Genomic DNA, 13,307 nt, shown 5'->3' with positions numbered 1-13,307 from the left:
GCGAGTCATGCCTGCACTGTAGCTCCAGGAAGGAGAGAGGAAGGATAGAGGTGCCTTTCCCTTTCCTAACAGGTGAGGGAGTTAGATTGTTCCCAGCTTTCTTTGTTTTTCTAGAGACTGAAGCCTTCTTTCTAATTCTAGGAAAAGAACCCAGAAACCTCAATGAAACTGGGGCTGTTTAGTCTGAGGAAAAGGAGGCTGAGGGGGGAAGACCTTACTGCTCTCTTCCAGTATCTGAAAGGTGCTTACAGTGAGAGCAGGGCTGGTCTGTGCTTACTGGATGAAAAGAAATGGCCTCAAGTTGCACCAGGGTAAGTCTAGGCCAGATATCAGGACAAACTTCTTTACAGAAAGGGTTGTTAAGCACTGGAATAGGCTCCTCAGGGAGTTGGATGTTTTTAAAAACTGGATGTGGTGCTCAGGGACACAATTTAGAGGAGGGTTGTTAGAGTTAGGGTACTATGGTTAGGTTGTGGTTGGGCCTGGTGATCTCTAAAGTCTTTTCCAGCCTGAGCTATTCTATGATTCTAAACCCTAAGCTGCATGTTGAAGCATTTCTGACAGAAGTTGGCACCCTGCTGTGTTTCCCTTGGCACCCAGGTGCACCCAAAGTCTCAGTGGCCGGGCCTGCTAAGTGCAGGTAATCAGCCCATTAGAGTCCACTTTGAGCTTCTACCTGGCTGTATGTTGCTGTGTTGTTTTACATCATTTGTTTCTAACATAGTAATCCTTAGTGTGAAGAGGGAAGTGGTGCCATCTCTTCTCTGTTTTAGTGCAGCAAACACCAAAGCAGTGAGTGTGAGTGCGTTCCCACCCTCAGACAGTGCTGGTATTGCTCCTGACAGCCTGCAACAAATTGTTTTTCTCCTTTGATTAGCATAAACTGCTGTTCTTGTAGATTAAAAGAAAGCAAGGCTCCCCGGGAGGTTCGTGTGATTGCTGATACTTACAACCAGCTTGGCTTTGATTCTCTGTGTTCTGACACAGATTTTGCCTTCGGAGGAGCAGCTTGCTGGAAGCAGTTTGTTGCTGAAAGGCGCTGCTCAGCCACTGCACCGTGTCTGGGTGAAAGCTGCAGTCCCACCACAGATACTGCTCTTTAACATTGCCTTATACTGTGAGATAGGACATATCTGAACCGTGTGCAGGCCTGGAGCATGGAAGCAGCAACAGTGGCGCTCAGAGACAAGGAGACCCGCCAAGGAACCCTAGGAATCTCCCTATCAGTGCATACTGAAGTAGGAGTGTAGAAGAGGAGCGTGCTCTGTGCCATTTCTAACCAGAAACATGCCTAGTTGGTTCAGCAGCTGCTGCACAACCCCCAGTGCCTGTGTCTGTGTCTTGCAAATCGGTTTTGCTGTCCTTATAGTGGTGGAACTGCAGAGTGGCTATAACAGCATAGAGACACTTTGTATCCCTCATGGCTGCACGATGGCAACAATTCCTTCAACAGAGGGAGAAACAACTGCGCTGTGGAAACGAGCGGAAACTGTACCTCAGTTTAATGTCGGTTTCTCTCATTGGGCAGCAGTGCAGAAAATGTATTCACACTTGTGGCTTCCAGTGCTATATTTAGTAGGTGCTCCACATTTGCATCGTATTCCCCCCAGAGCCTGGCAGTGCCTCCCACCCCCCGGTTGGCAGCTGTGGGACACTATTCAGTGTGCAGGCACCGTCCACAGCACCTCCAGGAGCAATGAACTTGGCATTTGCTCCCCCCCCCAACTTTTGCTGCTTGTCAGGTTGTTAGCTGAGCAGAAGTTGTAACTGGAATGTTAATCAAGGAGGCAAATGTAGTGGTAGCTGCCAAAGAGAGCCTCAAAGGAGATGGGAAAGCACAGGAGGAGTAGTTAACAATATGAAGAGATGTCCTGGGGACAGAGAGTGGTGATGGCCTGCACTTAGAAGTAGGAAGGTGTTAGATATGTATGTATTTTTCTCTATAGCCAGTTTAAAGCTTCACTGATATAACTGGACACCACTCGGATTCAAAGGTTCCTCTCACTGCAAGACTCGCATGCCAGTCACAGGAGCTGCCAGCACTGTGCTTTCTGACAGCAGCATCTCAGTGACTCAGCTCTAGCTTGGCACTCAAGTTAGTGCTTCAGGCTGCTGCTGAGGATGAGTAATCACATGCAGGGACTCAAATCACCCTCTGATGAGCAAATGGTTTCGATTATTTTTTTTTTAATCAGCATTTGAATCTTCAGCCGATGAAGCCAGGAGCCCTTTATTGCTTCCTATTTATGAGTGAGTTAAAAATATCTAAGTGAATGGAAAAGTTGTTGCACAAATCGTTTCACCTGCTTCATTATTGTGTGCTCTTCCTGCAGACACAGAGAGGTGGGAAAGTACAGCCGAGTGCTTCACTTTTTTGTGCTCACTACTTTTCTCTTTGCTTTTATTAAATAGCTTTTCATGTGTGCTTACTTATGGGTATTAAAAATACAGGCTGTAATCAGAGAAGCTCTCCATCCTCTTGCAATTTACTATTGAGCTGTGCATGCTTATGCACACTGGTGCATCACTTCTCTGTTGTTTTTCGGGGGTAGGGGTCAGTGGCATCTGAAGCAGATAAAAGTTTCCTTAAAAAAGAGCTCATAAACTGTTAGAGTCCATGTTTATCCCTGTTAAAATGTGACAGTGTAAATATACCTCCTACTGAAAACAGCAAAAAACATTACTTTCAAAATGAACTGGCAGCTGATGTACTGCTTTCACACTCAAACACAGAAGCAGGTGGCTTCTTTTGCTGTAAGATTGTGCTTCACAGAGCTATGAACTTGTCTTACACTGGGACCTAATGTGAAGAAATTGTACAGAAAGGAGGCTTATGATGAGCAGATAGAAGGAGAGAGAGGAGCCCTCAGCGTCTCAGCCCTGTCAGATAGAGTCTTCCTCAGCTCCCTCAGATCAAGTAAGTACCTGGAGATTCTGGCAGCTGGCAGAGGGGCCAGGGGAGGTAGATGGTGTTTTATTACCTTTGCCCTTTTTCCCTTTCCCCTTTTTATTACAGTAAATAAATTTCAGTTTAGGACTTCAACAAAATGTGTGCATAATACTCTATTTAATTTGTTAGGAAATGCACTGAGGCCATTTCCCCTCGTCCTGTCACCAGTAAGAAGAGACCAACCCCTCTCTCATGGAAAGTGCCTTTCAGGTATTGGAAGAGAGCAATAAGGTCTCCCCTCAGCTTCCTTTTCCCCAGACTAAACAGCCCCGGTTCCTTCAGTCACTCCTCACAGGGCATACTCTCCAAGCCCTTCATAAGCCTTGCTGCCCTTCTCTGGACCTGCTCCAGCACCTCAATATTATTTCTGTACTGAGGTGCTTAAAACTGAACACAGTACTCGAGGTGAGGCCTCACCAGTACCGAATATGAGAGCAGGATGACTTCCCTAGTTCTGCTCACCACACCATTCCTGACACAAGCCAGGATGCCATTGGCCTTCTTGGCCACCTGGCCACGCTGCTGGCCCACATTCAGTTGACTGTCCATTGGCATACCATTGTCCCTTTATATACCACTCAAACTATATACCCAAATATACTACTCTGTCACATCCATTTGTATCTTTCTCACTTTTTCAGACTGCTCTGCCCTCATTAATCCAGGGTGAGTTAAAAAAGAAACAAGACTAAGTTACAAACAAACCTTTTGGAGGGGTTTTATCTTTTTTCTTTTTGTTTGTTGGTTTTAGATTACTCGTACCGTTCCCAGGTACGAGTATATATATAGATCCCAGGGATCACATATAACTTTAAAACAAACAGCTGCCCATATGCAGCAAAACTGATATATAAATAGACAGAAATGATCTCTGTGTGGTGCCAGAGCTTGAGCTGTGCAAATGTCAATCAGGAGGTCAAAAAATTGTAGAAAAGTCACAGAAAGAAATGGCCTGGTCCCTTTCTTTTTCATGAAGATACCATTCTTCATTGGAAAACAACCTCTGAATGTATTAAAGTATTTTATTTTTTTCCCTCAGAAATGATAGGACAAACATTTCACTGTTACTCTTTTATATCATTAATAATAATTGACTGTTTGGGAGGGAGGGAATGACTTGAATTTGAAGTCCTGTAGCTCTTAAATTCACAGTAATTATGCAAAGTTTGTAGCAAAAATGCTGTCACAGCTTGAAGCAGTGATTGAGCACCTGCTGGGAAGGCAGTGCCAACCCAGGGGGTCGTGTAATGTATCTGAGTGAGCAGGAGGGTAGAGCCAGGACCTACCCCTTTCCAGGCCTCACATAAGGGCTGGCATGTAATGGCAGAGGTATCTCTGGAGATCCTGGCCTACTGAGGCTTTCTGAAGGTAAGCAGCTTCTTTTCTTTGTTTCTGTGCTTATGGCTGTTGTGTTTGAGCAAGTCCTCACTCACCACAGCCCAGAATCTTGCAGCTCTGCTGTCATTGCTGTACTTTCCATTGCATTGAATTGTTTTGTTATTTTCCATTAGCCATTTGTTGCTAATGACGGAGCTCTTTTGGTTTTCCAAATGCTTTAATGATGCTTCACTTTTTGAAGCTACTGCAGCTTAAAATGAAGCCAGTGCTCCATTTATGCAGTTGTTATATTTCCACCATGGGAGTACAGAGCGCTTCAGCTTTGAATGATTATCATTTTGTTGGTGTGAAGACGATGGATGCACAGCTCATTGGATTGGATTCAATCAGGTAGTTATCTCGTTATTTAGGTAATTACACCCAAACTTCATGGAAAGGTAAGGTAGTGAAAGGCCATAATTGGGTGGAACTAATTTTACTTTCCTAGTGGAAAAGATGAACATTTCTTGCTTTTCCCTTGAAGTGTGAGATGGGGGATGTTCTAACACAACAGATCCAGTGCAACAGGCTGCCCTTCTTTCTTATAGCCCTCTCAAAAGGCTGCTTTCAGGTCTCCCCCAGCAAAACAACAGAATAAAATATTATATAAAGAATATGCTGCAGAACAGTTTTAGGACAGGAAGAGCAGAAGAATAACTTATTTAATTGGTAGGCAGAATTCAGGCTGGAAGTTGGTCATTCAAATGCTGAAGCCTTTAAAGAGATGTCACAAACTATTCACAGCTTTCAGAATGCATCTTCAGATCACAATTCTACTAATGATAAACAAGAAGAAAATACATTTAGCAGTTTATGTTAGGGAAATGTATTAATTGCAGAGGAAAATAAGGTAAATTTTTATCCTCTTTTTTTCTCTCTTTTCCTTTCTGCTTCTCTTACATGCCCTTCTCTGTGCTGTGGCAATACCTTCCTTATGCTATGAGGAGCCTCTTTGATTCCAACGTTGTATCCTGGTGGCTGTGCAGAGCTCAGTGAATCCAAGTGGGCAGTGGAAGCCAGCACCAATTCTTTCCCTATCAGTGTCGCTCTACAGGCCTCACTGATGACTCCATTCAGCTGTATGAATGCCTTCATTTGGACTTGCAGATTGAACAGCCAAAAAAAAAAAAAAAAAAAAATTAAAAAAAAAAAAAGGAAGAAAAAAGAAATCCTTTCTCTCGATTCCCCCTTCAAGCTCCAAACAGTGGTTTTTTTGTGAGTATATTCCAAAGAAAAGAGACTCCAGTACTTGCTTTTCCATACAGCCAGCGAGACTGTCTTCCGAGCCCCAGCCACGTGTGAGGATAAGGGCTTTTCTTTCTGCACGTGAGGTAGGACTGTGAGTGTGACGAAGATGCCTTAAGGCCACAGATGTACATTCAAGGGCAAGTAGCTGCTAGTTTGAAGTCATTGGCTCCTGTTCTCTTAGAACCTCACATACAACCCAAACATGCTACAAACCATCAGGTGGCTCATTTAGATGCCTCAAAGCAATTTTGAGAAACTATAAAGTGCTGACAGCAGTTGAAGTACTATGGCATGATTCCAATGCATTGGCAGCCACACATAGAAAAAACTACAGACTCATTTTCCTCCCTTCTTTATCATAGTTTATTACGGGTTTTACTAAGAGAAATGTTATCACCGTTCTTAGAACAATTACTGAAAACAAGTGATAATAGTCTGCGGCAAAGCCAGTTGTTAGGGATCTGGCTTTGTGTCTTACCCTTCCCCAACACATACAAAATAATCCCATGTTGTTACAATTCAGGAAGGTGAAAATACACATACAAAGTGTTCAGTGCTTTTGGGATCAGTTCAGTGGGTAGAACACTACTACTGAAAGCCAGGACACACACTGAACCCCAAAGTAACTGTCACGTTATTGTCACGGCAGAACCACTGAAACATGCTGTGTGCTCAAAACAAGATCACATACAAAAAGCATTGCTTGTTTCCACACCATCTGAATGATGTGAAGGCCCTTATGTACAGGTTGTGAATACCTCAAAGCTTCACAGATCTGCAACTTCCCAATATCAACATTAGCTACACTATCTACATTGTTTCCTTACCTCAGACCCTAACCTGACTTTGAAATGCTTCATTCTGTGCGATTTGCTTTGATCGATTTAATTAAAACAAAAAAGACAACAACAGAATGTTTGCTGACGCACTTACTATGACACAGCTTGTTAAGATGGATCTTCTCAGGATGTATGTAACAAACTGTTTATCTATACTACTACACATATAACTTTCGGATCAATCCTTTTCCAAAAAAACAACAACAAAACAAAAACCATTAAGGATGCTTGTTTCAAAAAGCTGATTGCTTCTGAAAGGACTGTAAGCCCAGTCACATAAGGTTCAGAGCAAACACTAAAGTTCCCTTTATCACATGGTGTATTAACGACGTTACTGTCAGAGCTGTAGCAGCTTCTTTTGGACTAGAATCATATTTTCTGTTTAGTCTCTTTTTAAACACCCTCATCGTATTAGGCCATGTTGAATGCTTTTCTACATCTAGAAAAGACAGTCAATGCATTTCTCCTTTTATCGATGTAACTTGCAATTCAATGCCACCTTAGTGATTTCCATTGCTCACTTATACTAGCTACTTCATTTCAGTAATTTCTTTCTAACCCTCACTGGGCTGGCAGCTTCTAAACTGGGCTTTATATTTCCGGCCAACGCAACACATTTCACATTGCAATTCAAACACCTTCAGTTTTAATTAAATTCCCTTCAAAAACAAAAAGCCAGAAAATACTGTCTGACCACGGCTTAGGAAGTCATAGATTGAAATCTAAGGATTACGTTTCACTTTATGTAACTATATGCAACTATATGTTATGGCCTTTGACCTTCAAAGAACAGAACAAATGGTTGCAACGTGCAGATGGTTCTAGAGGAGCAATTACTAACTTGCATGTGCAATGCCATGGAAGCACAGCTTACAGCCATGACCAACATCTGTAACACGTTATTTGGCACATTTACCTCCCTATTTCAAGAGCTAATTTTTGCCTTTACAGCTGTTTAAAGGAAATCCGATATTCCCTATCCTGTCAATGGCTGATTTGCTTGCACAATGATAAAACCCTATCAACCTTCTGATACAGAGTCCAGTCGTTCCTTTGCACAGCAGCCCTCATAAGATCATAGCACAGGACAACGCAGCTCCTTGTAGTACAGCAGCCTCAATGTTTTCAATAAATAAGGCACAACTTTGTACATCAAAAGGGGCACCTGAAGTAAGGTTCTGTCCTAGGTGTTCTTGTCCCTATAGCAAGTCATCATGTTGTCTTGTAAAAAGCTGTCTTTATCAAGACATTTATAAAGCATTTATCAGCACGAGCATCGTCTGAAAGCTGCATCTTTGAAAATCCCAGCATGCTTCTGATAAATGTACTCCTATTTCTACTTTAAGTGTTTTCACTTATCCTCACTCACTCAACTCAAATACAGCCCATTTAGAAGCCAAACTTCACTGAACCTTTAAATCTCAGTAAGGTCAAAGAGGCTGAAGATAGTCCTAGCCCTCCTAGCCCCAGTTCTTCCCCCATATCCCATGCTACAGGACTTCCCATAGGAAGGACTGATTAGTCTTAAGATTAATTGTAACAAATTATTGAAGTCTTATGTACCAAATAATCGCCTAGAGGTGGGGACGAGTTGGTCAATGCTCCCATGACTGCCACAGAGAAGCAAAGTTTACCACAGAGTGACAGGCCACCAGCGCCAGCAGTTTGTACTTACACTGATGGCTCAAACTGAATCTGATGGTCTTGTCTGCTTTTTAAATAAACAGGCCCTCACTTCTCAGTTTGCCAGCAGGCACCAATCCTCCTTCAGACATCAAAAATCTCCCCACCCGCTCATCTGCACGTCAAGTTATCTGGCTGTCCCAAGATACTTTTTCTCCTACATTATCCCAATGCAGGTAGCAGCCAAACACATTAGCAAACTGTCTTATTATTTATAACTTTGCCATGAGTGATAAAATCAACCTCAGAGAGCCAGAGCTCAAACAGAATTGCTTTGTTAAGTCTTCATTTGAAAGGTTACTTTCCTGCATATTTATAGTGAAACTTCAGTAATTCAGAAAGGAGAATAACAAAGTGCAAGAAAATGAGATGGGCATATCTACACCAGATAAAAAAACAACAACAACACAGTAAAGTGCCAAAGGGATTTGCTATAATCGCTACCAAACCCTTGTTCTATGCCAAGACCATAAGGACAAGGTGGCAGCTAATAAATAGCGAAATTTAACACCAGCAGGTCATGGAGGGTTTCGGTTCAGGCTTTAGGTGTATTTGATCACGATCTGGGGGTTGACTTAGCATTAATGGCTTGTGACTTTTAAGCTTGTGAGCCAGTGTCATAAATATGGCCTCCACGTGGTCATTGTCATTGGGGTTTTTGGCAGAGGTTTCAAATAACGGCATGCTGTGGGTGTCAGCAAACTTCTGGGCCAAGTCCGTAGGTACCTGAATAGCATTCCTCAGGTCACATTTATTTCCAACAAGAATCCGTGGGATATCGTTGGTAAGGAGGTGCTGTTTGCATTCCTCTATCCACGACGGCAGACTATGGAAACTGGCAATGTTTGTCATATCATACACAAACACCACAGCGTGTACGTTCCTGTAATAGTGCTGCACCATACTCTTCCTGAAGCGCTCCTGGCCTGCCGTATCCCATAGCTGGATCTGAAAAGAGAAGGGTAAAGAGAGAGGAAAATGTTTTACTACTCACATTGGAAAGTAACACGTGCTACCCACAGTAGGAAAGTACGGAGATCACAGAAAGTCACTCTTAGGAATCATTCATACTGCAAAGTTTGTGCCAAAGTGGTAGAGTCCCTAAAAGGAACAACACCCATCGTGCACGAACAACGACAGCAAAATAAACTGGACAAAGAAACAGCTCAGCCTCTGTGCTTTAGTCCAGTTATTTGCAGCTTCTGATCCTCAGGCTTACAAAGATCCAAACAGTGCTTCTAAAGGAGTCACTGAGATCACAAAGAAAGCCAAAGCGAGGCACCCCAGCTCCTTACTGAAGGCAACAGTAGCTGCAGTATACCTCTCTGTATAGTAAATATTTATCCTTTGTCAACTGTGTTCTGTTCTATACCCCATTTTCTTCATCTCTGTCACCTACAAAGACAGCCCACACAAACAGATTAAAGAGAGTCACTTACATTTAAGCAAGATGCCCTCACATACCCAGCTGAGAGTGAATTCCAGTTCTATGCCCTTACAGAATGCAGTATAGGTGGGAGACTCACGGAAAAAAACATTAATTTGAAATAAGACAAATTCAAGAGTAAGAAAAAAAAGCACGGAGGGAGGTCGGGCTTATAGACAGACAACATGATGCTCAGGGATCACAATATCTAATTGTTTGATCAAATCTAACACAGAAAGGCAGCTGGTTTCCCCAGGCAGCTGCAGAAGCTGAGGTTACGCTTCTTTCCCCACCTCACTCAGAGAGCAGAAGTTGGTCACACTTCAGGGAAGCACAGATCCACCCGCAGCTTTCTTCTTTCGTTATTATTTATCATCCATCATTAGGGAAGGAAAGATGCTTTTTATAGTAGCTCTTTAAGACGCGGCATTTGAAAATCTGGCTTTAACAGAATGATTCCAACTAATAAAAATTGGAGACGGAATCACCCTGTCGTGCTCCCTTGGAAACACAGGCAGCATTTAAATATGTCAAAGCAACTACCACCTCCTGCCTTCTGACTCTTCTTTGTGGATCCAAGAAGGGTTGCTTTGTGAGCAAGGACTCCCACAGCATCTCTCTCTCCCTTAATAGAAACAGAACACTATAAAGCACGTCTTCTTTCACAAGCTGGGAAAAAAAAAGAAGAGGAAAAAACCCCAAACACAAACACCCGTCAATGGCTCAGAGGGGTAGAACATGATTTTTGGACTCTTGTCTTTGAATTTGATGTGCATCCTTTGCTCATCTTATGTAGGTCACTAAAGAATGATGTCACTGTTCTCATCGATTTTCAGTGCTAAGGTCAATTTAGGAGGAGGAAAATGTAGGACGCAACGTTTGTTGAACAATTTCATCTATTCCTCGTATCTGGTTCCCAGTGTTTCATTTGCAGCTGTCAGCCTGCTGCATCAGCTACAGAAGAACACATTCATCTCTTGGATGTGTCTTGGAATTGTAAAAAAACATGCATGGGAGACCCCCAGCGAGATGGACTGTGCTTGTAATACTGCCAGTGACGCAGCATTTTCCCAGCTGCAAGGGAAATGCTTCTCTGTTCTGTAGCAGCATGGAGTGACCATCCAGCAGGATGGGGGAAGGGAGAAGAGGGAATGAGAAGACACTGACTTACACTCTCCTTCAAAGCGAGAGGAAAAATCCTTCTACTCAGCAGGCCCTTCAGGGCACAATGAGAATGACAGCAATGGGTTCACCTTGGCGTCTCTGTTTCCTGGCTCAACAGGCATTGCCGGAGAGATGCTGCGAGCAAGAAAGGTGGGGATGGGGAGAGGGGAGGAGGCAGAAAACAAGAAGTGGGGCCTGATGGCACGTAGCATCCTCCTAATGGCTTCAGTTCTGGCCACAATGATCAAGTGTATTCCTTTCCCAGCTGAAACAAAACCTCCTGGAAAACCAGGCATCGGAAAAGCATCTGCCTCAGTTCTCCACCTCCCTCACTTGGAACTGGCATATTCAACAGGCAGTGCTCCAAAGGCAGCAAAGCCAGCCATGCCAGCTTACATCACAAAAGGGCGCGATACCCCAAGGGAAGCATCTCAGCACTGCAGATGGGACTGGTTCTTAGTCACTGCTCTGCATCAGCCAGAGCTGCTGACAACGCCAGGCTATAAGACGGTGCTGACAGGAAGATCTCTCTTCAGAGGTTCTCTCTTTTGTTATGGGCAGTAACAGAGCAGAGTGCAGAATGGAGGCTAGGAGCCGAAGAAGCATTATTCAACCATTTTATAAAAGAAAGGAGGAACAGAGGCGCTCATTTGTATTTCCTTTTTGGTTAGAAAGGCCATGGGGTGGAAAAAGCACACGAGAAGAGGCGCAGGGCTGTGACAGGCCTCCCACAACGTCTTTAACCAGTAAGAAAGTGGTGAAGAACAACAGCTTTCAGCTGACTGTCAGCTGTAATCACCCGGTGATGGCACAGCCCCGTGACTGCTGCTGGTCCCTCTTACTGCACGGCTCAGAATATCTGCCCGCGGAAACGAACCGTCAAGCAGAAGCAGGAGGGAGTTCTGCTTCAAAACACATTCCTGCCAGCAACCACAGCGCGTTCGGAAGCAACTAGTGGTTCAAGCTGCAAACAGCACAGCCGGCCTTTCTGCAACCACCGGGCCGAGCGGGCGCGTTTTTAACGCTCCGTAAATACGACCCTGGAAGCAGAGCGCTGGATCGCTAATGCTGGGCACATCTCTACGCTCACACAGCCCAACCATCCGCCTACCCCGTCCCTCAGCGCCACGTCCGCTCGGTCCCCGAGCACCTCCCGGCCCGGTGACCGCTGGCTGCCCGCTACCTTGATGCGCTCCCCGTCTATGATGACGGCGCGCTCGCGGAAGTCCACGCCGATGGTGGCCTCGGTGCACTGCGGGAAGCGGCCGGCGCAGAAGCGGTACGTGAGACACGTCTTGCCCACGTTGGAGTCTCCGATGACGATGATCTTGAAGATGCGGGAGCGGGCGGGAGGCAGCCCGCAGCCCGGCACCGAGCCGCTGCTCGTCAAGCTCAGCTCCAGCGAGGACTCCAGATCGGCCGCCATCGCCGCCGCCTCACGGGCGGAGCTGCTCGGGGACACGGAGCGATACGCGGCAGCCCGGCCTCCCCTCACCTCGCTCCGCCCACACGGGAGCGTATCGCGAGAGCTGTGCGGAGTGGGGTCACTGCTGCTGCCCCTCCGAGCTGTAGGTGAATCGTAGAGCTGCAAGGTTGGGAAGGACCGAATAGATCATCCATCCGAATGTCCTCGCATCGCTGTTGCTACCACAAGCTGCTGAACTATCTCTTGTAGCTCCTCAGCCAGATACCTCTTGAACACTGTGACTCCACCACCTCCCTAGGCAGCTGTAAGGTGAAAATAATACAAAGGTGGTAATAACACAAGGATAGTGATAAACATCCAAAAGGTTATCTACAGGAAAAACTCACCAATATAGAAGCCTTCAATCTGGCTAGAAAACACTGAGGAAATCTTCACAGAGAAGCAATCTCCAAGAGATGCTGCCTTAGTGGTGGTCAGCCCTTAAATGAAGCCTAGAAGAGGTGGAGCCAAGCTCCACCCTTCCCAGAGCACACCCTCACCTGCGCTCCCACAGCTGACCCAGCACTTGCCTCAGCTGGTTACTCAGAGGTTCAGGCAGTGATCACCAGTTTCCCATACAGCAGCCATTCCAGTGCCTGACCACTCTCTGAGAGAAGAACTTCTTTATGTCTAATCCAAACCTCCTCTGGTACAACTTGCTCAGGTCCTGTTTGTTTCCCGGGAGAAGAGGCCAAGCCCCTCCTCATCACATCCTCCCTTTGGGAAGTTATAGAGAGCAATAAGGTTTCCCCTGAGCCTCCTCTTCTCCAGGCTAAACAATCCCAGCTCCCTGAGCCGCTCCTCATAAGACTTGTGCTCCAGATCCCCCCTCAGTTTTGTTTTCTGGACACATTCCAGGGCCTCGATATCTTGTAGTGAGGAGACCAAAACTCAACACAATACCTGAGATGTGGCCTCACCTCTGCTCCTGCTGGCCTGTGTGTGCCACACACACTAAAGGTCAGAACTTCTCCCACCCACACACCCTTCAGTGCACGCCATTAAACCCAGCTGGCAGCCGCTCCACTTGAGGAAGAGTCAGGTTTCTATCAGTTATAGCCTGAGCAATACAAAAATAGTTTACACCAGGAGTAATTGGTGTGAACAACCGCTTTAAGTTAGCAGCCTGCTGAATTCTGGGTGCACAAAGCCATG

General features: G+C 45.2%; 1 protein-coding gene across 1 annotated transcript; it reads right to left on the bottom strand.

The window, feature by feature from the left end:
* Window positions 1–5,914: 5,914 nt before the first annotated feature.
* RAB33B (RAB33B, member RAS oncogene family) lies at window positions 5,915–12,597 on the bottom strand. The gene is made up of 3 exons (XM_015861072.2): window positions 12,500–12,597; window positions 11,871–12,415; window positions 5,915–9,045 (listed from the first exon to the last, which is right to left on the bottom strand). The coding sequence occupies exons 2-3, from the start codon at window positions 12,111–12,113 to the stop codon at window positions 8,602–8,604; spliced, it is 687 nt and encodes a 228-aa protein (XP_015716558.1). The 5' UTR covers window positions 12,114–12,415; window positions 12,500–12,597; the 3' UTR covers window positions 5,915–8,601.
* Between the last annotated feature and the right edge of the window lie 710 nt (window positions 12,598–13,307).

This window comes from Coturnix japonica, chromosome 4, assembly GCF_001577835.2.
Source record: "Coturnix japonica isolate 7356 chromosome 4, Coturnix japonica 2.1, whole genome shotgun sequence".
Taxonomy (NCBI): domain Eukaryota; kingdom Metazoa; phylum Chordata; class Aves; order Galliformes; family Phasianidae; genus Coturnix; species Coturnix japonica.
Note: the sequence above shows the minus strand (reverse complement) of the source record. Positions and strands in the feature narration are given on the sequence as shown.

Excerpts from the sequence above, each read along its gene's own strand:
- RAB33B (XM_015861072.2), bottom strand. The coding sequence starts at position 12,113 with ATGGCGGCCGATCTGGAGTCCTCGCTGGAGCTGAGCTTGACGAGCAGC. Across the intron at positions 9,046-11,870 it reads TAGACGGGGAGCGCATCAAG|ATCCAGCTATGGGATACGGC; the intron begins GTAGCGGGCAGC and ends TTCTCTTTTCAG.